This window comes from Oncorhynchus gorbuscha, linkage group LG03, assembly GCF_021184085.1.
Source record: "Oncorhynchus gorbuscha isolate QuinsamMale2020 ecotype Even-year linkage group LG03, OgorEven_v1.0, whole genome shotgun sequence".
Classification (NCBI taxonomy): domain Eukaryota; kingdom Metazoa; phylum Chordata; class Actinopteri; order Salmoniformes; family Salmonidae; genus Oncorhynchus; species Oncorhynchus gorbuscha.
Genome location: NC_060175.1, coordinates 101,370,789 through 101,396,012, shown reverse-complemented (window position 1 = coordinate 101,396,012; position 25,224 = coordinate 101,370,789). Strand labels below are relative to the sequence as shown.

General features: G+C 45.8%; 1 protein-coding gene across 1 annotated transcript in view; it reads left to right on the top strand.

The window, feature by feature from the left end:
* Positions 1 to 8,259: 8,259 nt before the first annotated feature.
* Positions 8,260 to 25,224, top strand: part of LOC124032384 (SPRY domain-containing SOCS box protein 1) — a 33,581-nt gene continuing 16,616 nt past the window's right edge. The window contains exons 1-2 of the mRNA XM_046344752.1: positions 8,260 to 8,509; positions 14,972 to 15,965. Coding sequence (XP_046200708.1) covers positions 15,272 to 15,965 — 694 coding nt within the window. The 5' untranslated portion in view covers positions 8,260 to 8,509; positions 14,972 to 15,271. The remainder of the gene's footprint in view (positions 8,510 to 14,971; positions 15,966 to 25,224) is intronic.

Here is a 25,224-nt window from a genome sequence, read left to right as displayed (position 1 = left end):
TCTCTAAACAAGGTGCCGGGAAAACTACCACTACCTCGCTCTCTAACCAAAGTGCTGGGAAACTACTCGCTCTCTAACCAAGGTGCTGGGAACACTACCTCGCTCTCTAACCAAGGTGCCGGGAAAACTACCACTACCTCGCTCTCTAACCAAGGTGCCGGGAAAACTACCACTACCTCGCTCTCTAACCAAAGTGCTGGGAACACTACCTCGCTCTCTAACCAAGGTGCCGGGAAAACTACCACTACCTCGCTCTCTAACCAAGGTGCCGGGGAAACTACCACTACCTCGCTCTCTAAACAAGGTGCCGGGAAAACTACCACTACCTCGCTCTCTAACCAAAGTGCTGGGAACACTACCTCGCTCTCTAACCAAGGTGCTGGGAACACTACCTCGCTCTCTAACCAAGGTGCCGGGAAAACTACCACTACCTCGCTCTCTAACCAAGGTGCCGGGAAAACTACCACTACCTCGCTCTCTAACCAAAGTGCTGGGAACACTACCTCGCTCTCTAGGTGCTGGGAACACTACCTCACTCTCTAACCAAGGTGCTGGGAAAACTACCACTACCTCGCTCTCTAACCAAGGTGCAGGGAAAACTACCACTACCTCGCTCTCTAACCAAAGTGCTGGGAACACTACCTCGCTCTCTAACCAAGGTGCTGGGAACACTACCTCGCTCTCTAACCAAGGTGCTGGGAACACTACCTCACTCTCTAACCAAGGTGCTGGGAAAACTACCACTACCTCGCTCTCTAACCAAGGTGCAGGGAAAACTACCACTACCTCGCTCTCTAACCAAAGTGCTGGGAACACTACCTCGCTCTCTAACCAAGGTGCTGGGAACACTACCTCGCTCTCTAACCAAGGTGCTGGGAAAACTACCACTACCTCGCTCTCTAACCAAGGTGCCGGGAAAACTACCACTACCTCGCTCTCTAACCAAAGTGCTGGGAACACTACCTCGCTCTCTAACCAAGGTGCCGGGAAAACTACCACTACCTCGCTCTCTAACCAAGGTGCCGGGGAAACTACCACTACCTCGCTCTCTAACCAAGGTGCCGGGAAAACTACCACTACCTCGCTCTCTAACCAAAGTGCTGGGAACACTACCTCGCTCTCTAACCAAGGTGCTGGGAACACTACCTCACTCTCTAACCAAGGTGCTGGGAAAACTACCACTACCTCGCTCTCTAACCAAGGTGCAGGGAAAACTACCACTACCTCGCTCTCTAACCAAGGTGCTGGGAACACTACCTCACTCTCTAACCAAGGTGCCGGGAAAACTACCACTACCTCACCCTCTAACCAAGGTGCCGTTAAAACTACCACGACCTCGCTCTCTTAACCAAGGTGCTGGAACACTACCTCTCTCTAACCAAGGTGCTGGGAACACTACCTCTCTCTCTAACCAAGGTTCTGGGAACACTACCACTACCTCGCTCTCTAACCAAGGTGCTGGGAACACTACCTCTAACCAAGGTGCTGGGAACACTACCTCTAACCAAGGTGCTGGGAACACTACCTCTAACCAAGGTGCTGGGAACACTACCTCTAACCAAGGTGCTGGGAACACTACCTCTAACCAAGGTGCTGGGAACACTACCTCTAACCAAGGTGCTGGGAACACTACCTCTAACCAAGGTGCTGGGAACACTACCTCTAACCAAGGTGCTGGGAACACTACCTCGCTCTCTATCCAAGGTGCTGGGAACACTACCTCGCTCTCTATCCAAGGTGCTGGGAACACTACCTCTCTCTAACCAAGGTGCTGGGAACACTACCTCTCTCTAACCAAGGTGCTGGGAACACTACCTCTCTCTAACCAAGGTGCTGGGAACACTACCTCTCTCTAACCAAGGTGCTGGGAACACTACCTCTCTCTAACCAAGGTGCTGGGAACACTACCTCTCTCTAACCAAGGTGCTGGGAACACTACCTCTCTCTAACCAAGGTGCTGGGAACACTACCTCTCTCTAACCAAGGTGCTGGGAACACTACCTCTCTCTAACCAAGGTGCTGGGAACACTACCTCTCTCTAACCAAGGTGCTGGGAACACTACCACTCTTTAACCAAGGTACTGGGAACACTACCTCTAACCAAGGTGCTGGGAACACCAGTACCTCACTCTCTAACCAAGGAACACTACTTCACTAACCAATGGTGGAACAAACTCCCTCACAACGCCAGGACAGCGGAGTCAATCACCACCTTCCGGAGACACCTGAAACCCCACTTCTTTAAGGAATACCTAGGATAGGATAAGTAATCCTTCTCACCCCCCCCCTTTAAGATTTAGATGCACTATTGTAAAGTGACTGTTCCACTGGATGTCATAAGGTGAATGCACCAATTTGTAAGTCGCTCTGGATAAGAGCGTCTGCTAAATGACTTAAATGTTAAATGTTCACTCTCTAACCAAGGTACTGGGAACACTACCACTACCTCCCCAGCACCTTGGTTAGAGAGTAACACTACCACTACCTCACTCTCTAACCAAGGAACACTACATCACTCTCTAACCAAGGAACACTACCTCACTCTCTACCCAAGGAACACTACCTCACTCTCTACCCAAGGAACACTACCTCACTCTCTAACCAAGGTACTGGGAACACTACCACTACCTCGCACTCTAACCAAGGTACTGGGAACCCTGCTGCTAGTACACTCCTTGAGTTGATGTTACTCCAGTCTAGCCTTCCTCTTCCCACAGCCACTGTAAATTCGAGAAAATTAGTCCTACAATAACTAGCTACCTGTACAATTACTACTGTCTTGAGCTCTGGTCCAGGGTGTTAATGCAGCTTCCTCCAGGTTGAACAATGAGCACTAATGCCCTGGACCAGAGCTATCCTCTCCGTTGGTTGGGGGGGTGCTGTCCTGCAGCAAGTATATCCACAGCTTGCCTTGGGGCTGGTATCCACCCACTGGGTTTAACTTGAAACTGCACCTTGTAAAAGAGTCCTGTCCTATACAAGCTGTGAGCTGGCTCTCTGTCTGACGCAGCATGCCTTCATTCACCTTGGCAGTGTCCCAAATGGCTCCCTATTCCCTATATAGTGCACTACCTTCGACCAGAGACCTATGGGACATGGTCAAAATGAGTGCACTATATAGGGAATATACGTGCCATTTGAGACGTAGATCTTCTTGGCTCACTGTGGTCCTGACTGAGACGCTCTCCTCTCCTCTAGGTGATGCCATCATCATCCATATACATGCTCTCCTCTGAGTCAGGCCAATATAAAATCACTCGCTCCGTCTCTTTCAATTCAATTGGGCTTTATTGGCATGGGAAACATGTTTACATTGCTGAAGCAAGTGAAATAGATAAACCAGAAATTAATAAATTAATTAACTCTCTCTCTCTCTCTCTCTCTCTCTCTCTCTCTCTCTCTCTCTCTCTCTCTCTCTCTCTCTCTCTCTCTCTCTCTCTCTCTCTCTCTCTCTCTCTCTCTCTCTCTCTCTCTCTCTCTCTCTCTCTCTCTCTCTCATTACACCCACAGAACTTCCAAAATATGTCCTTATTCTGTTTTAACTAGGTAAGTCAATTAAGAACAAATTCTTATTTATAATGATGGCCTAGGAACAGTCTGTTCGGGGGCAGAACGGCAGAGTTTTATATGACCTTGTTTGATCTACCAACCTTTTGGTTACTGGCCCAATGCTCTAACCACTAGGCTACCTGCCAACATTTCAAATGTCATATTATGGCTATACACAATGTGGCTATACACTGGTTGGGTTTCTTTTCAATTTTTGGGGGGGGGTCTGTGTAATCAGAGAGAAATATGTGTCTCTTTTATGTTGTACACAGAGGATATTTTTGCCGAATTCTGCATGCAGAGTCTCAATTTGGTGTTTGTCCCATTTTGTGAAGTCTTGGTTGGTGAGCAGACACCAGACCTCACAACCATAAAGGGCAATGGGCTCTATAACTGATTCAAGTATTTTTAGCCAGATCCTAATTGGTATGTCAAATTTGATGTTCCTTTTGATGGCATAGAAGGCCCTTCTTGCCTTGTCTCTCAGCTTGTTCACAGCTTTGTGGATGTTACCTGTGGCGCTGATGTTCGTTTTTTGTGTGCTCTACAGCAACGGTGTCTAGATGGAATTTGTATTTGTGGTCCTGGTGACTGGACCTTTTTTGGAACACCATTATTTTGGTCTAACCGAGATTTAATGTCAGGGCCCAGGTCTGGCAGAATCTGTGCAGAATATCTAGGTGCTGCTGTAGGTCCTCCTTGGTTTGTGACAGAAGCACCAGATCATCAGCAAAGAGTAGACATTTGACATCAGATTCTAGTAGGGTGAGGCCGGGTGCTGCAGATTGTTATAGTGCCCTTGCCAATTTGTTGATATATATGTTGAAGAGGGTGGGGCTTAAGCTGCATCCTTGTCTCACCCCACGGCCCTGTGGAAATAAATGTGTGTGTTTCTCTCTCTCTATCGCTCTCTCCAATAGAAGCACAGTGTCTCTTTACCGCTCTCGCTCTCTCACACTGCAATATAACACTCTACCTTTCTCGCTCCCTCTTCCCCTCTCACTGCAATATAACACTTCCTCTCGGTCTCTCTCTCTCGCTCTCTCTCTCTCCCAATAGAAGCACAGTGTCTCTCTACCGCTCTCGCGCTCTCACACTGCAATATAACACTCTACCTTTCACGCTCTCTCTTCCCCTCTCACTGCAATATAACACTTCCTCTCGGTCCCTCTCTCTCTCTCCAATAGAAACACAGTGTTTTGCTGTAAAACTGTAGAGCTGTAGACTGGGACGTTCTATCGATCCTGCTGCTGAAATGATGCTTTTTAAAAAGACAGACAGGCAGAAAATAAAAGAGGAGCACTGTAAGCACATCTCAGCTGTCGTCCGGCTCGTACACACACACACACACACACACACACACACACACACACACACACACACACACACACACACACACACACACACACACACACACACACACACACACACACACGGTGAGTCCGGACTCGGTTTAGTGAGGCTATAGCCAGAGATATATCAGCATTCTCAGCATATTGCTCTATATCCAGCCACACCCACCCACACAGGGGGAAATAGGATTTGCACTCCCGGACAGCTAAGTGGAGAGTAATTCTAATATATGCCATTTAGCGGACGCTTTTATCCAAAGCGACTTACAGTCATGTGTGCATACATTTTACGTATGGGTGGTCCCGGGGATCGAACCCACTACCCTGGCGTTACAAGCGCCATGCTCTACCTACTGAGCTACAGAACATGGAACAAGAGCTGATTTACTTCCAGACAACACTTCATCACGTTGCACATTCATGGACAAATACGGTTATTTATTGACCTTGTCATAGGTCAAATTATAATGCTATTATGATCAGGTGATAAGAATCAACATTAGCCGGATGAAAAGAGAAAGACCTAACTGAGTGAGCTATTGCAGAATATTGGGATGTTATACTTTTTTATAATCATGATCACGTTAAGTGACTTTTCTGTGTCTGTCTCCTATTATTTGCACAGGATTCCAAGTCAGTCACTTTGAATAAAAAGTGTCTCTTAACACAAACTAAGGTATAATCTCAGAACTGTGTGCATTGAAGTCACTAGATGGCAGTAGAGTCCTTCTACCGGTGTATCATATCGACAAATACATACATTTTTTACAGTGACGTCACTGGTGCAACACAGTACATCTATAATCACGTAGAAAGCTAGCATAATGTAAGTAGGAAGGGATGATATCAAGTGCACTTGACATCTACATAAGGAATACCTTGAAACAGTTAGTGGGGTCTTTGTGATGTGCTGTGTTCATATACCATATCAATAGGGTTATAACATGACTGGGACAGCACAGGACCCAGGATGACATGTAATAGGTCAGGGCTCCTTGCACATCTTATTTTCACAAACTAACACCACAGGGAGTTAATTACTCAGTCCAAACTAACACCACAGGGAGTTAATTACTCAGTCCAAACTAACACCACAGGGAGTTAATTACTCAGTCCAAACTAACACCACAGGGAGTTAATTACTCAGTCCAAACTAACACCACAGGGAGTTAATTACTCAGTCCAAACTAACACCACAGGGAGTTAATTACTCAGTCCAAACTAACACCACAGGGAGTTAATTACTCAGTCCAAACTAACACCACAGAGAGTTAATTACTCAGTCCAAACTAACACCACAGGGAGTTAATTACTCAGTCCAAACTAACACCACAGGGAGTTAATTACAGTCCAAACTCAGTCCAAACTAACACCACAGGGAGTTAATTACTCGGTCCAAACTAACACCACAGGGAGTTAATTACTCAGTCCAAACTAACACCACAGGGAGTTAATTACTCAGTCCAAACTAACACCACAGGGAGTCAATTACTCAGTCCAAACTAACACCACAGGGAGTTAATTACTCAGTCCAAACTAACACCACAGGGAGTTAATTACTCAGTCCAAACTAACACCACAGGGAGTCAATTACTCAGTCCAAACTAACACCACAGGGAGTTAATTACTCAGTCCAAACTAACACCACAGGGAGTTAATTACTCAGTCCAAACTAATTCCCTCAGTGAGTTAATTCCACAGTCCAAACTAACTCAACTCCGATCCCTACAGGCTCTGGGGCCTAAGAGGGAAGAGTATCTTTGGACAGTATTCCTTGCAATGTATCGGGCCGTGAAGTCCTGGGGAGAATCTCTATTGCATCCTCACTTGCGTCCTTCTCAAAAGGCATTGGATGATAAAGTCAGATGTCCCTCCCCTCTGACCTTCTCTTCCAATGGGTTTTGAGTAGAAGGAGAAGGGAGAGGACATGTGGAGTATACGATCGAGATTATTTCCTGTAGACCCATGAACTTTTCTATGGCGAGTTGCTCAGTAGGGAGACTCAAGCAGCGGTGTCCAACTCCTTCCATAGAGGGCCAAGTGTCTGCTGGTTTTGTGTTGTTTTCCCTTTCAATTAAGACCTAGACCACCAGGTGAGGGTAGTTATTTATTAATTAGTGACCTTAGCTCATCAATCATGGACAAGGGATGAGCGGAAGCCTGCAGACACTCAGTGCTCAGTGGAATGAGCTTGATGCTGGAGAATGATAGAGGCCTCTTGTGGCCAATAGGCCATATTAGCATGGGTAGCACCATAGAGTACCACTGTATGAGTCATGAGCAGCACCACTGTATGAGTCATAATGCCCCTAAAACCTAATGGTCAAACAGGGAAATGGTTATAATTTTTCCATCATACATTTTTCCCATAGGGGATTTTAGAAACACTGTGTTTCGTGTAGGCTTTACCCTGACGTGACGTTTTGATAACGGCGCAAATCTCCCTCGGACAAGGTGACTTCTATCAATATAAATCGGCTCTATTTACTCTCAGATTCAAAAATGTTAATTATCATCAAAGTAGACATCATGCAAGATTACAATTGTTTACTCCATGTGTAACTCTGTGTTGTCTGCGCACACTGCTATGCTTTATCTTGGCCAGGTCGCAGTTGTAAATGAGAACTTGTTCTCAACTAGCCTACCTGGTTAAATAAAGGTGTTCTCAACTGGCCTACCTGGTTAAATAAAGGTGTTCTCAACTAGCCTACCTGGTTAAATAAAGGTGTTCTCAACTAGCCTACCTGGTTAAATAAAGGTGTTCTCAACTAGCCTACCTGGTTAAATAAAGGTGAAATAAAAAAAATAAAAAACAAATCCCTGCAATATCCTGCACCCAATGTCTAGCTGGCACCTCTGCTAAAGAAATGTTTATTAATTACTAGATTTAGCTAACATTAGATAGTTATTCCAGAGATTCTTACCTTTGCCTCGATTTGGCAGTCTCGTTCAGATCATCCTGGCATTTCTAGTTCTTTATGATAGATAGCCACATTAGCAGCATATTAACATGTCATTTGTTGGGGGTAAATATAGGCAAATATATTGACAAGACACCTTGTCGGAGAGAGATTTACATGGTTATAAAAACGTCACGTAAAGCCTACACGAAACACAGCCCTTATTTTAAGTGTTTCTAAAATCACCCATGGGATAAATGAATGGTGGAAAAACGATTGGAATCTCCCTGTTTGACCACTAGGTTTTATGGGTATTATGACACCTCCACTGTGGGGCTCTATTGAGGTCAATCCACCATTTTAATGTCGTAAACTGGGTGGGATTTCCAATTTAATTGGCTGATTCCCTCCAAACGGTAAGAAAACGTTTGTTATGAGACAAATCCGGGTAGTTCCTCCCCGTTTGGTTCCTAATGAATTTACCCCAGCAAGGCATCTGGGCGCTATTGGACCACGTGACTGGTTAGGACAGCCATCGTTTTACCTAATTCATGTCCAACCCAAAATGGGAAAGGGGTGCGAGGACTGCAGAGGATAAAACGAACAGCAATGGTATCGTTTAGGAGTTTTGTTTCAATCTCAAAACCTCGTTTTTCAAATCCTCTGTAGGTTCTATTGGTTGAAAAAAAAAAAAGTAACCAAGCAAAGGTGAGTTTTATTTAGTTCGGGGTTTTTTTTTTAGAGGTTTTGTTTTCGGTTTTACTTATGCTATGTTTTCATGTCTAGATCGCTAATTGACATTTAATGTTTTTAGTCGCAAACAACAAACCATGTCATGAGAGCAGTTGTTAACTTAACAAGTATCAAATGCCATGAAGTCAATTGTATTAATTTATTTTCAACAATGAATCTACTCTGTTGTTGACACACTTCCTCTGTAAGAGCTACACAGTCACTGTGAAGTATCTTCACCTTGCTTGGTGTTAGAGAGACGTTCTTGCATGGAACTCGAAGTGGCGCAGTGTCAAAGTTTACTTCCAGTTTTGAGTGAATGTTACGGAATAACTACTATCTAGGAGCAGACGGACATCACCGGAATCCCACTAGCCGTTCTGCCGGTGTGAGATATGGCTCGGAAAACGTATCTCAATCCTGGGATGGCAGTATACTCTAATTATCCCAAATGACAAATTGAGAAGATTGAAATACTGCTCGTTTTGTCCTCTACATACTAGGTTAGCTAATGGTATAACAGCCCATTGAATTCCATGAAAATGTGACGCTTAGTGTTGAGGTGAGAAGCTACCGGAAGTGTTGTCGAATCACAATGGGCTGTAATAACATTAAATAGCCTAGCATACTGACAAACTATCAGTCATTTGAAAACTAGGGTTATTTGAAATCTTCTCGATTTGCTAGTTGGGTTAATGGGATAATTAGGATTACACTGCCATATCCCATCCCTGGATTGAGGTATGTTTTCAGAGCCATATATCTCGCAGGCTCAGAGCTCAGTGATGTATCCTTGTTCCAACTACAGAATGTGATGAACATCTAGTCGGATTCTGGCTACTGCCTCGCAAAGAATTTAACTCGTGTTTGAATGTAATGAACTTCGATTTGTAAAACGTAATTTCTTTTTTTTAAATCATAGTTCTAAACCACACTGTAAAACGCATGTGTTTACAGTAATTTACAAGCAGCCAATTACCTGGAGATAACTGTAATAACTGTAATAATTAGTACAGTATGTTACCAGGAATTACAAAAACGTTGGTTTAACAGTACATTACTGTAAAGTTTACGGTATTGTTCAAAGTTTCTTTAGAATTTATGGTAGCATACTGAATTTTTATTTACAGAAAATGACAATTAAAACTAGTTTTTTTTTAAACAGTGAATGTTTCCATCCAGTTTTTATGCGAGTAAAGTTGTTTTTTACAAAATTAAAAAGCAACAATTTTATAAATGTTGACAATTTGTTTGTTTGACAGTGGCATCTATTTGCTTTTGGTAATTTTAACTATGCAATGAATCGAAGTGGAAACAATTGATTGTGTAATTGTTGAAAGAATTAACCACCATTTTGAGTTAAATTTTCAGTCATGCATTGCTATGTTGTGTGGTCCTCCCACTGTGAACTTGAAAAAGCATGCACAGTTTAGGCTACAGGGTGGTGAAAGTGCACAGTGATGAGCTTGACGCTCTTTTCCAATGAAGTCAAGGGTCTTCATTTGTATGCTAGTGACACGATTGGTGCTTCGCTGCCAATTAACACAAAATGTTCTTGCTCTAATCTATCTCATCATAAAATGGAGACTGGACAGGTAGACGAGACTGGACAGGTAGATGAGACTGGACAGGTAACTTTATCAGCAAACTATTGTCTAGAGAGCATGCGTGAACCACATTGGGCTAGTTGTACTTTTATTGCCACAGTTGGTGTGACAAAACTATTGATAGATTGGAAAATGCAATGGAAATGCATGAAGCTCATATTTTTATTTTAAATTTGGGACATGGCTTTAGTGTTTTGGTGTACGGTATGTCATCACACACAGTCTTTTACCTGCAACAGAGCAATTCTGGTGTGGAAATGCGCATATTTCTTCCATGTTATTTTATAATATTCATTTAAAAATCTGTAGCAAAGATATTGCTCCACGTTGAATAAATCTTTCTTCACCCATGTATATATCTATATCTGGGACTTCCCTAGCAGGTCCAACCTGCTTATTGGCGTTGGCTTCTTTCATTTTACTCTTTTTAATAGCAACCCAGGATTCAGAAACGGGATGATGGGAGCGTGAAAGTGCGGTGACATCTACATAGTTAGTGTCTTGGCCTAAATGTGGACTTGATCAACGCGAGAGATGTGATGTGGACTCGGTCGATGCGAGAGACTAGTGTTCCTTTGGCTCAGCTAAATCCTTTGGTCCCCTCCACATCTCAATCGGCTCCTTACTAAACCCAGGGGTCCAGAAATCCCAACAAGCCCAGCTGCAGGATTATTACACCAAGGCACTCAGCCTCCACATCGCCTCACATTTATTTATGGATGGTATGAATAGGGACCGGTACGAACACGTTGAATAAACAATCAAATTGGTCATTTTCAACATCCGTTGAAGACTAAAAATGAAGGAATTTACAAAAGTTTCTGCAATTGGCGAACCACCATGGAAGGGTAGAACAAAACCAACTGTCACTAATCCTCATTTAAAATGTGTGTTCTATAATGAAAAATATATATATATTTTAGTTAAGTGTAGTTTAATAATAATAATAATAATAATAATATATGCCATTTAGCAGACGCTTTTATCCAAAGAGACTTACAGTCATGCGTGCATACATTCTACGTATGGGTGGTCCCGGGGATCGAACCCACTACCCTGGCGTTACAAGCGCCATGCTCTACCAACTGAGCTACACTACTTTAATCCCACAAATTAAGTGTTTGGTTTGAAATTCAGTACTTCAGCACAGCGGTGTTGGTTCGTCGGAGGAGGAAGAACAATGAATGGTTTAAGTTTGCATCCCAAATTTCCTATATCGTGCACTACTTTTTATAGGGCTCTGGTCAAAGGTAGTGCACTACATAGGGGGTAGGGAAGGGGGGGTGACATTAAGTCTCCAGCACGGCGTCTGCAAATGTAACATGTTTCATATCAAAATCAAATTCATTTATATAGCCCTTCGTACATCAGCTGATATCTCAAAGTGCTGTACAGAAACCCAGCCTAAAACCCCAAACAGCAAGCAATGCAGGTGTAGAAGCACGGTGGCTAGGAACAACTCCCATACTCCCTATCCTGAGGCCCTGAAGGCTGGACGGGCATTGAGGGACGATTGATTAAACCAGGCTGTGATGATTGTAAACGCCTCTCTATTTAGTGCCCTACTTTTGACCAGGACTTGTTAGAGTGCTCTATTGGTCTCTATGTAAGGAAAAGGGCACCGTTTGAGCCATGTGGCCACCCGCTGCAGGGCTATTCTCCCTCTGTTTTGGCCATCCGCTGAGGAGACATGACCCACTTAAAATAGTTGTTTACTTGCATTAGAAAAAGAGCCAAAACACTTCTCAATGAACTCTTGTCTACAATTAAATTAGTCGGCCTTTACCTTCTCAGCAGCAGCTTGAACAGTTAAGTTTCTGATGCCACAGCTCCCTGGTCGTCTATAGTTCCCTGGCCGTCTCCCTGGCTGTGTGGTGATGCCACAGCTCCCTGTCTATAGCTCCCTGGCCGACTATAGCTCCCTGGCCGTCTATAGCTCCCTGGTTGTGTGGTGATTCCACAGCTCCCTGGCCGTCTACAGCTCCCTGGTTGTGTGGTGATGCCACAGCTCCCTGGTCGTCTATAGCTCCCTGGTCGTCTATAGCTCCCTGGTCGTCTATAGCTCCCTGGTCGTCTATAGCTCCCTGGTCGTCTATAGCTCCCTGGTCGTCTATAGCTCCCTGGTCGTCTATAGCTCCCTGGTCGTCTATAGCTCCCTGGTCGTCTATAGCTCCCTGGTCGTCTATAGCTCCCTGGCTGTGTAGTGATGCCACAGCTCCCTGGCCGTCTATAGCTCCCTGGCCGTCTATAGCTCCCTGGCCGTCTATAGCTCCCTGGCCGTCTATAGCTCCCTGGCCGTCTATAGCTCCCTGGCCGTCTATAGCTCCCTGGCCGTCTATAGCTCCCTGGCAGTCTATAGCTCCCTGGCCGTCTATAGCTCCCTGGCCGTCTATAGCTCCCTGGCCGTCTATTGCTCCCTGGCCGTCTATAGTTCCCTGGCTGTGTGGTGATGCCACAGTTTCCTGTGTGTCTTCATGACCTCCTAGCAACATGGACAGAAATAGATTAAATCAAACCTGTCGAGGGGGAAATGACATCTGCGGTGTTCCAGTAAAGTGAGTCATCAGGACTTCCTGTGAGATGTTCTGAACTCACGGGCAAACAAACAAAACAGATGTTTGGTTGAAAAGAAATGGATTTGAGTTGGCAGTTATGGATGTGTTTGTGTTCCAAGCTATGCCAACTGTTATTGCTTACAATTACAGAATTTCAGTTAGTCAAGAAATTCTCCTATTCATTGATTTTGAAAAAGTACAGGCTTACGTGAGTTACCTGTATCTGAACATGGTGTCCATCTAGTCCTACACACTGCATTTTTCAAAGTGCAGTGCGTCAAGCTTTCACTTAGGACTTGGTGAAAAGTCTGTAGGGTTGTAGCGCTGTCCAGTAGTAGCCGGTCAGTGTAGCCAGACCAGTAGCCTTGTTTTCAAGGGCAGGATAACACAACAATATTTTAAAGTTTTGATTTGCTTTTCCTGTTAACTGTATAATAGTGAACAGCCAGCCCCGACCAGACGACGGTAAACGGCCGGCCCCGACCAGACGACGGTCAACGGCCGGCCCCGACCAGACGACGGTCAACGGCCGGCCCCGACCAGACGACGGTCAACGGCCGGCCCCGACCAGACGACGGTCAACGGCCGGCCCCGACCAGACGACGGTCAACGGCCGGCCCCGACCAGACGACGGTCAACGGCCGGCCCCGACCAGACGACGGTCAACGGCCGGCCCCGACCAGACGACGGTCAACGGCCGGCCCCGACCAGACGACGGTCAACGGCCGGCCCGACCAGACGACGGTCAACGGCCGGCCCCGACCAGACGACGGTCAACGGCCGGCCCCGACCAGACGACGGTCAACGGCCGGCCCGACCAGACGACGGTCAACGGCCGGCCCCGACCAGACGACGGTCAACGGCCGGCCCCGACCAGACGACGGTCAACGGCCGGCCCCGACCAGACGACGGTCAACGGCCGGCCCCGACCAGACGACGGTCAACGGCCGGCCCCGACCAGACGACGGTCAACGGCCGGCCCCGACCAGACGACGGTCAACGGCCGGCCCCGACCAGACGACGGTCAACGGCCGGCCCACCAGACGACGGTCAACGGCCGGCCCCGACCAGACGACGGTCAACGGCCGGCCCCGACCAGACGACGGTCAACGGCCGGCCCCGACCAGACGACGGTCAACGGCCGGCCCCGACCAGACGACGGTCAACGGCCGGCCCCGACCAGACGACTGTATAATAGGAAACGACTCAAGCTTTCTGCCCTCTGAATATATAAGTTTACAGAGATGGAAATCTAGGCCTTAGCAGCTGTCTTGCCCTCTGTCTGTTTACACTAGCAGGGCCTCAGTTGCAAATATTGAGGTTATGTTTTTCCTAGTTGCTGAATATGAAACCACAAATATTAGTTGGTTTACAAACCCAGTCTTCCCAAGTCTTGAAGGCTGTGTCAGTTGTTTAGAGTCATTTCTGATAATTTAAGGACCTAAATTTAGCTGGGGCAAAAACAACATTTAAATCCGGTTCAGCTAAACAATTCTCTTTGCATCTCAAATTGTTGACCGTTGAGCTCAGTTGTACTTTTATGCACCATTATTGAGTTAGTTAGGCCTACTAGGTCTTTCCAGGAGGGGAAATTTCTTTCGGCAATGAGCTATGACGTTGACCTCGACCTTTCTTCAAGTATTTCTTGGAATAATTGTCATGGAATTTAAAAACAAGAAGATTCTGAAGACGTGATTTCATTAAGCCTTCATGTGTTCTGTGGATGCCAGTATCCCCATGAGTTGATGACACCTGGTCCCGTATCCACTGAAGCTTCAGAGTAGGAGTGCAGATCTAGGCACTGACCACACAATCTTACTCATTATGAACTAAAAAGGCAAAACGGGATCCTAGAACAGCACTCCTCCTACTCCGAGAAGCTTTTCTGGATACATACGGGTCCTGATTTAGGATCCATTTTAGCCTTTTTGTTTTAATGATTATTATTATATGGAGGAGGAGGGACACCTGATCCTGGATCAGTAATCTTGCTTTGTGAATATGTCCCTGAAGTCGTTTCAAGGCTTGCTCTGATGAAGCAGCATGATCATTACACAGGTGCACCTTGTGCCGGGGGTAATAAAAGACCACTAAAATGTGCAGTTTTTTCACACAACGCCTCGAATGTCTCAAGTTTTGAGGGAGCATGACTAAAGGAATGTCCAGGCTCTTACCAACCGAGTCACACAGGACCATAGTATAGTGATTAGGAAGCAGGGTACTGTGGTGTAATGATTCATGTTCTACCTCTCTTCTCCTTTCCCATCTCTTCGCAGGTGGGATTGAACCAGCAGCTGGCCTGAACCTGTTAACTGGCAACCAGGAGCAGGGACACCAATCCAGCCTCCTGATTGGCTGTGACAAACAGGCTGTGGAGAGGAGGGGGAAACTAACAATCAACTGATTTTGATTTGCTCCCCCCTTTTTATTATTATTTTTTTTTTTTTGAGGACTCAGCAGGAGGACTCAGCAGGAGGACTCAGCAGGAGGACTCAGCAGGAGGACTCAGCAGGAGGACTCAGCAGGAGGACTCAGCAGGAGGACTCGGACTCTGTGTTCTAACTTCCCAGGCGAGCATGGGGCAGAGCATCCCTGGAGGCATAAAGACTATTGACATGAGAGACCCGGCATTCAGGCCTCTGAAGCTGGAGTTGGCAGCCCTGGACCACGCCAAGCCCTCCAGGCTGGATCTGCTGCTGGACATGCCCCCTGCTGGACAGGAGGTCCAGATGCAGCACTCGTGGAACAACAACGACCGATCGCTCAACATCTTCGTCAAGGACGACAACAAACTGGTCTTCCATCGGCACCCCGTGGCTCAGAGCACGGACGCCATCCGGGCCTGTATCGGCTACACCCGGGGGCTCCACGTCTGGGAGATCAGCTGGGCCATGAGACAGCGGGGAACGCACGCCATTGTCGGCGTGGCGACAGGAGACGCGCCGTTACATTCTGTAGGCTACACGACCCTGGTGGGTAATAACCACGAGTCCTGGGGCTGGGACCTGGGACGAAATAAACTGCACCACGATGGGAAGAACCAGCCCAGTAAGACATACCCAGCGTTCCTGGAGCCGGATGACACGTTTCTAGTCCCCGACTCATTCCTGGTAGTGTTGGACATGGACGAGGGGACTCTGAGCTATATAGTGGACGGACAATACCTTGGGGTGGCTTTCAGAGGACTCAAGGGGAGGAAGCTGTACCCTGTCGTCAGTGCTGTGTGGGGGCACTGTGAAATACGAATCCGCTATATCAATGGACTCGATCGTAAGTATATTTTAAGGGGTTCAGGGTTGGCTTTTGTCTTTTTCTCTGAGACGAGGGGCTGCACCTTTTTGGACAAAGTATCTAATTACAAAATTCTTTGGCCAGATATTGCGATTATGAATTAATGAAATCTGTGCGAGATGTAATCTTGTATTTCCTTTCCAGCTTGTTTATGATCTTCTAGAAACTGACTGTCACGTGCTGAATACCTGTAGACATGACCTGTGAAATGATTACTTAAAAATAGATAATCATTTCCCCACCTTTTATTTAATCCGGTAGACCAGTTGAGAACAAGTTCTCATTTACAACTGTGACCTGGCCAAGATAAAGCAAAGCAGTGCGACACAAACAGAGTTACACATAAACAAACATACAGTCAATAACACAATATAAAAATCTATGTATGGTGTGTGCAAATGGAGAAGGCCACATCGGTGGCTGAAGCGTGATTGGCCGACATGCCATGCAGAGTCAGAGAGCCTGCTTGTAGGTGGCAGGGTAGCCTAGTGGTTAGTGTTGGACTAGTAACCGGAAGGTTGCAAGTTCAAACCCCCGAGCTGTCGTTCTGCCCCTGAACAGGCAGTGGGATAACTGTTCCTAGACCAGTTAACCCACTGTTCCTAGGCCGTCATTGACAATAAGAATTTGTTCTTAACTGACTTGCCTGGTTAAATAAAGGTAAAAAATCAAATAAAATAGTAGCCGTCTCGGCTACGTGATATTTTGTCAAAGGGGTGTTACATCGGAAATCAAATTTGAACATCGGTGGCTGAAGCGCGATTGGCCGACATGCGATGCAGAGTTAGAGAGCCTGCTTGTGATTGGTCAACATCTTCTTGTGCATGTAGAAAGTGAACGAGTCTAGCGCATCTCATTGGAGGAGGTACCGTAGTCTAGTTTGTTGTTGTGTCTCAGGAAGGAGGAAATGGCAGCCTCCCTCTTGCTATATGGATGTATATACATGTCATTATCACAATTTGGATCTGAATTGGATTACTCGTGCAGCCCTACCAGAGACATTGGTTTAGACTTTCTAAACGCCATAGACGTCACGTCTCACGGGCCTGTAGGGCGCTTTTAGCACAACACAATATTTTTGGATCGTTCAGATAGAAACCTGCTATTGTAGATCAAACATGCTTCTCTGCGACACAACCCAACCATGCAGTAGGATAAGGAATAATGTTGGCTCAATTCATTTGATCTGTAACGTTAGGGCTATACTGCTCGCGTTCCTAGCTATCCCATGAACACTTCCTTCTAGGGATTAAAAAATAAATAAATGGAAACCCTTTTTCTCCCCAATTTCGTGGTATCCAATTGTTAGTAGTTACTCTCTTGTCTCATCGCTACAACTCCCATACTGCCGCAGGAGAGGCGACGGTCGAGAGCCATGCGTCCTCCGAAACACAAGCCGCACTGCTTCTTAACACAGCGCGCTTCCAACCCGGAAGCCAGCCGCACCAATGTGTCGGAGGAAACACCGCTGACCTGGTCCTGTGCGATGAGACGAGGATATCCCTACCGGCCAAACCCTCCCTAACCCGGATGACGCTGGGTCAATTGTGCGCCGAGCCATGGTCCCCCCCGGTTGCGGCCGGCCGCGACAGAGCCTGGGCTTGAACCCAGAGTCTCTGGTGGCACAGCTAGCGCTGCGATGCGCCACCCGGGAGGCCCACCTTTAGCAGCTCGGTCTGGTCTTTCATTGTACAGACATGACGTGATTCATAACTTCATAATAGACACATTTTTTTTTGGGGGGCTTGTGTCCCAAATGACTCCCTTATGTAGTGCACTACTTTTGATAGGGCTCTGGTCAAAAGTAGTGCACTATATAGGGTGTCATTTGTTTGGGCCGTACACACGTGTTTTATTGATGTAATGAACTTGAGCGTAACGGTACATTCAAAGGTTGGGCCTTTATTACTGCACACCAAGGTTACGTCAGAGCACTGAGGCTTTCTTGCCTGGTCCCAGATCAGTCTGTGCTCTCTTGCCATTTCCCATGGTTACTGTTTTTAATGTGTATATGTTGGTTTGTGTTGCCTTGCCAACACTGATCTGGGACCAGCCTAGAACAGACTACATTTATGCTTGCCTGGTCCCAGATCAGTCTGTGCTCTCTCGCTTATTTATATTTTGATCATTTTCGCACATTTTGTCTTGCTGGCCGTGACTATTTACAGAGGAGTTAACAAACAGATCTGGGATCAGGTTAGAGGCTTACAGACTGCAGTTAGGCTAGCATGGTCCCAGATCTGTTTGTGCTGTTCTCTCAAACTGGAACTTGCCAAATCAGCAAGACAGCCTGGTCCCAGATCTGTTTAGGCTAACAGAGCCATTGATCCTAACTATTATCCCAGACAGTTGGGCACTACGTGATAAGGGGCCACTGGCATCGGGATGACATCACTTGATCTCTCTGACCTATGCCCCAGAGAACAACAGTAAATGAATAACTGAACAAGCCTGTTGATCACGTTTTTCTTTTTTTCTTTTCTTCTACCATCTTGACTGTGCTGCCTCGTCTCGGGCTTGACTGTGCTGCCTCGTCTCGGGCTTGACTGTGCTGCCTCGTCTCGGGCGTGACTGTGCTGCCTCGTCTCGGGCTTGACTGTGCTGCCTCGTCTCGGGCTTGACTGTGCTGCCTCGTCTCGGGCTTGACTGTGCTGCCTCGACTCGGGCTTGACTGTGCTGCCTCGTCTCGGGCGTGACTGTGCTGCCTCGTCTCGGGCGTGACTGTGCTGCCTCGTCTCGGGCGTGACTGTGCTGCCTCGTCTCGGGCGTGACTGTGCTGCCTCGTCTCGGGCGTGACTGTGCTGCCTCGTCTCGGGCGTGACTGTGCTGCCTCGTCTCGGGCGTGACTGTGCTGCCTCGTCTCGGGCGTGACTGTGCTGCCTCGTCTCGGGCGTGACTGTGCTGCCTCGTCTCGGGCGTGACTGTGCTGCCTCGTCTCGGGCTTTGGGTAGCATTGTCTGCAGTAAGGTGTCACGAGAATGATCCCTTAAAATAATCACTGATCTGACATGAGTAGAAGAGTGTACTACTGGAAGATTTCCATTGCATTGCTTTCACAATTATGTCAAGTCAGAAGTGTGGAAGGAAGCATGCAGTTTTCACCATGCAAATAAATCTCTGGCTCCTAGATTCTCTCTAGTTTAGGTGACAACGCGTCTCTGGCTCCTAGATTCTCTCTAGTTTAGATGACAACGTGTCTTTGGCTCCTAGATTCTCTCTAGTTTAGATGACAACGCGTCTCTGGCTCCTAGATGCTCTCTAGTTGAAATAACGTCTCTGGCTCCTAGATTCTCTCTAGTTTAGGTGACAACGCGTCTCTGGCTCCTAGATTCTCTCTAGTTTAAATAACGTCTCTGGCTCCTAGATTCTCTCTAGTTTAGGTGACAACGCGTCTCTGGCTCCTAGATTCTCTCTAGTTTAAATAACAACGTCTCTGCCTCCTAGATTCTCTCTAGTTTCGGTGACAACGCGTCTCTGGCTCCTAGATTCTCTCTAGTTTAAATAACGTCTCTGGCTCCTAGATTCTCTCTAGTTTAGGTGACAACGTCTCTGGCTCCTAGATTCTCTCTAGTTTAGGTAACAACGTCTCTGGCTCCTAGATTCTCTAGTTTAGGTAACAACGTCTCTGGCTCCTAGATTCTCTCTAGTTTAGATGACAACGTGTCTCTGGCTCCTAGATGCTCTCTAGTTTAAATAACAACGTCTCTGCCTCCTAGATTCTCTCTAGTTTCGGTGACAACACGTCTCTGGCTCCTAGATTCTCTCTAGTTTAGGTAATAACGTGTGTCTGGCTCCTAGATGCTCTCTAGTTTAGGTAACAACGTCTCTGGCTCCTAGATTCTCTCTAGTTTAGGTAACAACGTCTCTGGCTCCTAGATTCTCTAGTTTAGGTAACAACGTCTCTGGCTCCTAGATTCTCTCTAGTTTAGATGACAACGTGTCTCTGGCTCCTAGATGCTCTCTAGTTGAAATAACGTCTCTGGCTCCTAGATTCTCTCTAGTTTAGGTGACAACGCGTCTCTGGCTCCTAGATTCTCTCTAGTTTAAATAACGTCTCTGGCTCCTAGATTCTCTCTAGTTTAGGTGACAACGCGTCTCTGGCTCCTAGATTCTCTCTAGTTTAAATAACAACGTCTCTGCCTCCTAGATTCTCTCTAGTTTCGGTGACAACACGTCTCTGGCTCCTAGATTCTCTCTAGTTTAGGTAACAACGTCTCTGCCTCCTAGATTCTCTAGTTTAGGTAACAACGTCTCTGCCTCCTAGATTCTCTCTAGTTTAGGTAACAACGTGTCTCTGGCTCCTAGATTCTCTCTAGTTTAGGTAACAACGTCTCTGGCTCCTAGATTCTCTCTAGTTTAGGTAATAACGTGTGTCTGGCTCCTAGATTCTCTCTAGTTTAGGTAATAACGTGTGTCTGGCTCCTAGATTCTCTCTAGTTTAGGTAATAACGTGTCTCTGGCTCCTAGATTCTCTCTAGTTTAGGTAACAACGTGTGTCTGGCTCCTAGATTCTCTCTAGTTTAGGTAACAACGTCTCTGCCTCCTAGATTCTCTCTAGTTTAGGTAACAATGTCTCTGGCTCCTAGATTCTCTCTAGTTTAGGTAATAACGTGTGTCTGGCTCCTAGATTCTCTCTAGTTTAGGTAACAATGTCTCTGGCTCCTAGATTCTCTCTAGTTTAGGTAACAATGTCTCTGGCTCCTAGATTCTCTCTAGTTTAGGTAACAATGTCTCTGGCTCCTAGATTCTCTCTAGTTTAGGTAACAACGTCTCTGGCTCCTAGATTCTCTAGTTTAGGTAATAACGTGTGTCTGGCTCCTAGATTCTCTCTAGTTTAGGTAACAACGTGTCTCTGGCTCCTAGATTCTCTCTAGTTTAGGTAATAACGTGTGTCTGGCTCCTAGATTCTCTCTAGTTTAGGTAATAACGTGTGTCTGGCTCCTAGATTCTCTCTAGTTTAGGTAATAACGTGTCTCTGGCTCCTAGATTCTCTCTAGTTTAGGTAACAATGTCTCTGGCTCCTAGATTCTCTCTAGTTTAGGTAACAATGTCTCTGGCTCCTAGATTCTCTCTAGTTTAGGTAATAACGTGTGTCTGGCTCCTAGATTCTCTCTAGTTTAGGTAACAACGTGTCTCTGGCTCCTAGATTCTCTCTAGTTTAGGTAATAACGTGTGTCTGGCTCCTAGATTCTCTCTAGTTTAAATGACAACACGTCTCTGGCTCCTAGATTCTCTCTAGTTTAGGTAACAACGTCTCTGGCTCCTAGATTCTCTCTAGTTTAGGTAACAACGTGTCTCTGGCTCCTAGATTCTCTCTAGTTTAGGTAACAACGTGTGTCTGGCTCCTAGATTCTCTCTAGTTTAGGTAACAACGTCTCTGGCTCCTAGATTCTCTAGTTTAGGTAACAACGTCTCTGGCTCCTAGATTCTCTCTAGTTTAGGTAATAACGTGTGTCTGGCTCCTAGATTCTCTCTAGTTTAGGTAATAACGTGTCTCTGGCTCCTAGATTCTCTCTAGTTTAGGTAATAACGTGTGTCTGGCTCCTAGATTCTCTCTAGTTTAGGTAATAACGTGTGTCTGGCTCCTAGATTCTCTCTAGTTTAGGTAACAACGTGTCTCTGGCTCCTAGATTCTCTCTAGTTTAGGTAATAACGTGTCTCTGGCTCCTAGATTCTCTCTAGTTTAGGTAATAACGTGTGTCTGGCTCCTAGATTCTCTCTAGTTTAGGTAATAACGTGTCTCTGGCTCCTAGATTCTCTCTAGTTTAGGTAACAACGTGTCTCTGGCTCCTAGATTCTCTCTAGTTTAGGTAATAACGTGTGTCTGGCTCCTAGATTCTCTCTAGTTTAGGTAACAACGTCTCTGCCTCCTAGATTCTCTCTAGTTTAGGTAACAACGTCTCTGGCTCCTAGATTCTCTCTAGTTTAGGTAACAACGTCTCTGGCTCCTAGATTCTCTCTAGTTTAGGTAATAACGTGTCTCTGGCTCCTAGATTCTCTCTAGTTTAGGTAATAACGTGTCTCTGGCTCCTAGATTCTCTCTAGTTTAGGTAATAACGTGTGTCTGGCTCCTAGATTCTCTCTAGTTTAAATGACAACACGTCTCTGGCTCCTAGATTCTCTCTAGTTTAGGTAACAACGTGTGTCTGGCTCCTAGATTCTCTCTAGTTTAGGTAACAACGTGTGTCTGGCTCCTAGATTCTCTCTAGTTTAAATGACAACACGTCTCTGGCTCCTAGATTCTCTCTAGTTTAGGTAATAACGTGTGTCTGGCTCCTAGATTCTCTCTAGTTTAGGTAACAACGTCTCTGGCTCCTAGATTCTCTCTAGTTTAGGTAACAACGTGTCTGGCTCCTAGATTCTCTCTAGTTTAGGTAACAACGTCTCTGGCTCCTAGATTCTCTCTAGTTTAGGTAACAACGTGTGTCTGGCTCCTAGATTCTCTCTAGTTTAGGTAACAACGTCTCTGGCTCCTAGATTCTCTCTAGTTTAAATGACAACGCGTCTCTGGCTCCTAGATTCTCTAGTTTAGGTAACAACGTCTCTGGCTCCTAGATTCTCTCTAGTTTAGATGACAACGTGTCTCTGGCTCCTAGATGCTCTCTAGTTGAAATAACGTCTCTGGCTCCTAGATTCTCTCTAGTTTAGGTGACAACGCGTCTCTGGCTCCTAGATTCTCTCTAGTTTAAATAACGTCTCTGGCTCCTAGATTCTCTCTAGTTTAGGTGACAACGCGTCTCTGGCTCCTAGATTCTCTCTAGTTTAAATAACAACGTCTCTGCCTCCTAGATTCTCTCTAGTTTCGGTGACAACGCGTCTCTGGCTCCTAGATTCTCTCTAGTTTAAATAACAACGTCTCTGCCTCCTAGATTCTCTCTAGTTTCGGTGACAACACGTCTCTGGCTCCTAGATTCTCTCTAGTTTAAATAACAACGTCTCTGCCTCCTAGATTCTCTCTAGTTTCGGTGACAACGCGTCTCTGGCTCCTAGATTCTCTCTAGTTTAAATAACAACGTCTCTGCCTCCTAGATTCTCTCTAGTTTCGGTGACAACACGTCTCTGGCTCCTAGATTCTCTCTAGTTTAGGTAACAACGTCTCTGGCTCCTAGATTCTCTCTAGTTTAGGTAATAACGTGTGTCTGGCTCCTAGATTCTCTCTAGTTTAGGTAACAACGTGTGTCTGGCTCCTAGATTCTCTCTAGTTTAGGTAATAACGTGTGTCTGGCTCCTAGATTCTCTCTAGTTTAGGTAATAACGTGTGTCTGGCTCCTAGATTCTCTCTAGTTTAGGTAATAACGTGTGTCTGGCTCCTAGATTCTCTCTAGTTTAGGTAATAACGTGTGTCTGGCTCCTAGATTCTCTCTAGTTTAAATGACAACACGTCTCTGGCTCCTAGATTCTCTCTAGTTTAGGTAATAACGTGTCTCTGGCTCCTAGATTCTCTCTAGTTTAGGTAATAACGTGTGTCTGGCTCCTAGATTCTCTCTAGTTTAGGTAACAACGTCTCTGCCTCCTAGATTCTCTCTAGTTTAGGTGACAACGCGTCTCTGGCTCCTAGATTCTCTCTAGTTTAGGTAATAACGTGTGTCTGGCTCCTAGATTCTCTCTAGTTTAGGTAACAACGTCTCTGGCTCCTAGATTCTCTCTAGTTTAGGTAACAACGTGTGTCTGGCTCCTAGATTCTCTCTAGTTTAGGTAATAACGTGTGTCTGGCTCCTAGATTCTCTCTAGTTTAGGTAACAACGTCTCTGCCTCCTAGATTCTCTCTAGTTTAGGTGACAACGCGTCTCTGGCTCCTAGATTCTCTCTAGTTTAGGTAACAACGTCTCTGGCTCCTAGATTCTCTCTAGTTTAGGTAACAACGTCTCTGGCTCCTAGATTCTCTCTAGTTTAGGTAATAACGTGTGTCTGGCTCCTAGATTCTCTCTAGTTTAGGTAACAACGTGTCTCTGGCTCCTAGATTCTCTCTAGTTTAGGTAATAACGTGTGTCTGGCTCCTAGATTCTCTCTAGTTTAGGTAATAACGTGTGTCTGGCTCCTAGATTCTCTCTAGTTTAGGTAATAACGTGTGTCTGGCTCCTAGATTCTCTCTAGTTTAGGTAACAACGTCTCTGGCTCCTAGATTCTCTCTAGTTTAAATGACAACGCGTCTCTGGCTCCTAGATTCTCTCTAGTTTAGATGACAACGCGTCTCTGGCTCCTAGATGCTCTCTAGTTGAAATAACGTCTCTGGCTCCTAGATTCTCTCTAGTTTAGGTGACAACGCGTCTCTGGCTCCTAGATTCTCTCTAGTTTAAATAACGTCTCTGGCTCCTAGATTCTCTCTAGTTTAGGTGACAACGCGTCTCTGGCTCCTAGATTCTCTCTAGTTTAAATAACAACGTCTCTGCCTCCTAGATTCTCTCTAGTTTCGGTGACAACGCGTCTCTGGCTCCTAGATTCTCTCTAGTTTAGGTAACAACGTCTCTGGCTCCTAGATTCTCTCTAGTTTAAATAACGTCTCTGGCTCCTAGATTCTCTCTAGTTTAGGTAACAACGTGTCTCTGCCTCCTAGATTCTCTCTAGTTTAGGTAATAACGTGTCTCTGGCTCCTAGATTCTCTCTAGTTTAGGTAACAACGTCTCTGGCTCCTAGATTCTCTAGTTTAGGTAACAACGTCTCTGGCTCCTAGATTCTCTCTAGTTTAAATAACGTCTCTGGCTCCTAGATTCTCTCTAGTTTAGGTAACAACGTGTCTCTGCCTCCTAGATTCTCTCTAGTTTAGGTAATAACGTGTCTCTGGCTCCTAGATTCTCTCTAGTTTAGGTAACAACGTCTCTGGCTCCTAGATGCTCTCTAGTTGAAATAACGTCTCTGGCTCCTAGATTCTCTCTAGTTTAGGTGACAACGCGTCTCTGGCTCCTAGATTCTCTCTAGTTTAAATAACGTCTCTGGCTCCTAGATTCTCTCTAGTTTAGGTGACAACGCGTCTCTGGCTCCTAGATTCTCTCTAGTTTAAATAACAACGTCTCTGCCTCCTAGATTCTCTCTAGTTTCGGTGACAACACGTCTCTGGCTCCTAGATTCTCTCTAGTTTAGGTAACAACGTCTCTGGCTCCTAGATTCTCTCTAGTTTAGGTAATAACGTGTCTCTGGCTCCTAGATTCTCTCTAGTTTAGGTAATAACGTGTGTCTGGCTCCTAGATTCTCTCTAGTTTAGGTAACAACGTGTGTCTGGCTCCTAGATGCTCTCTAGTTT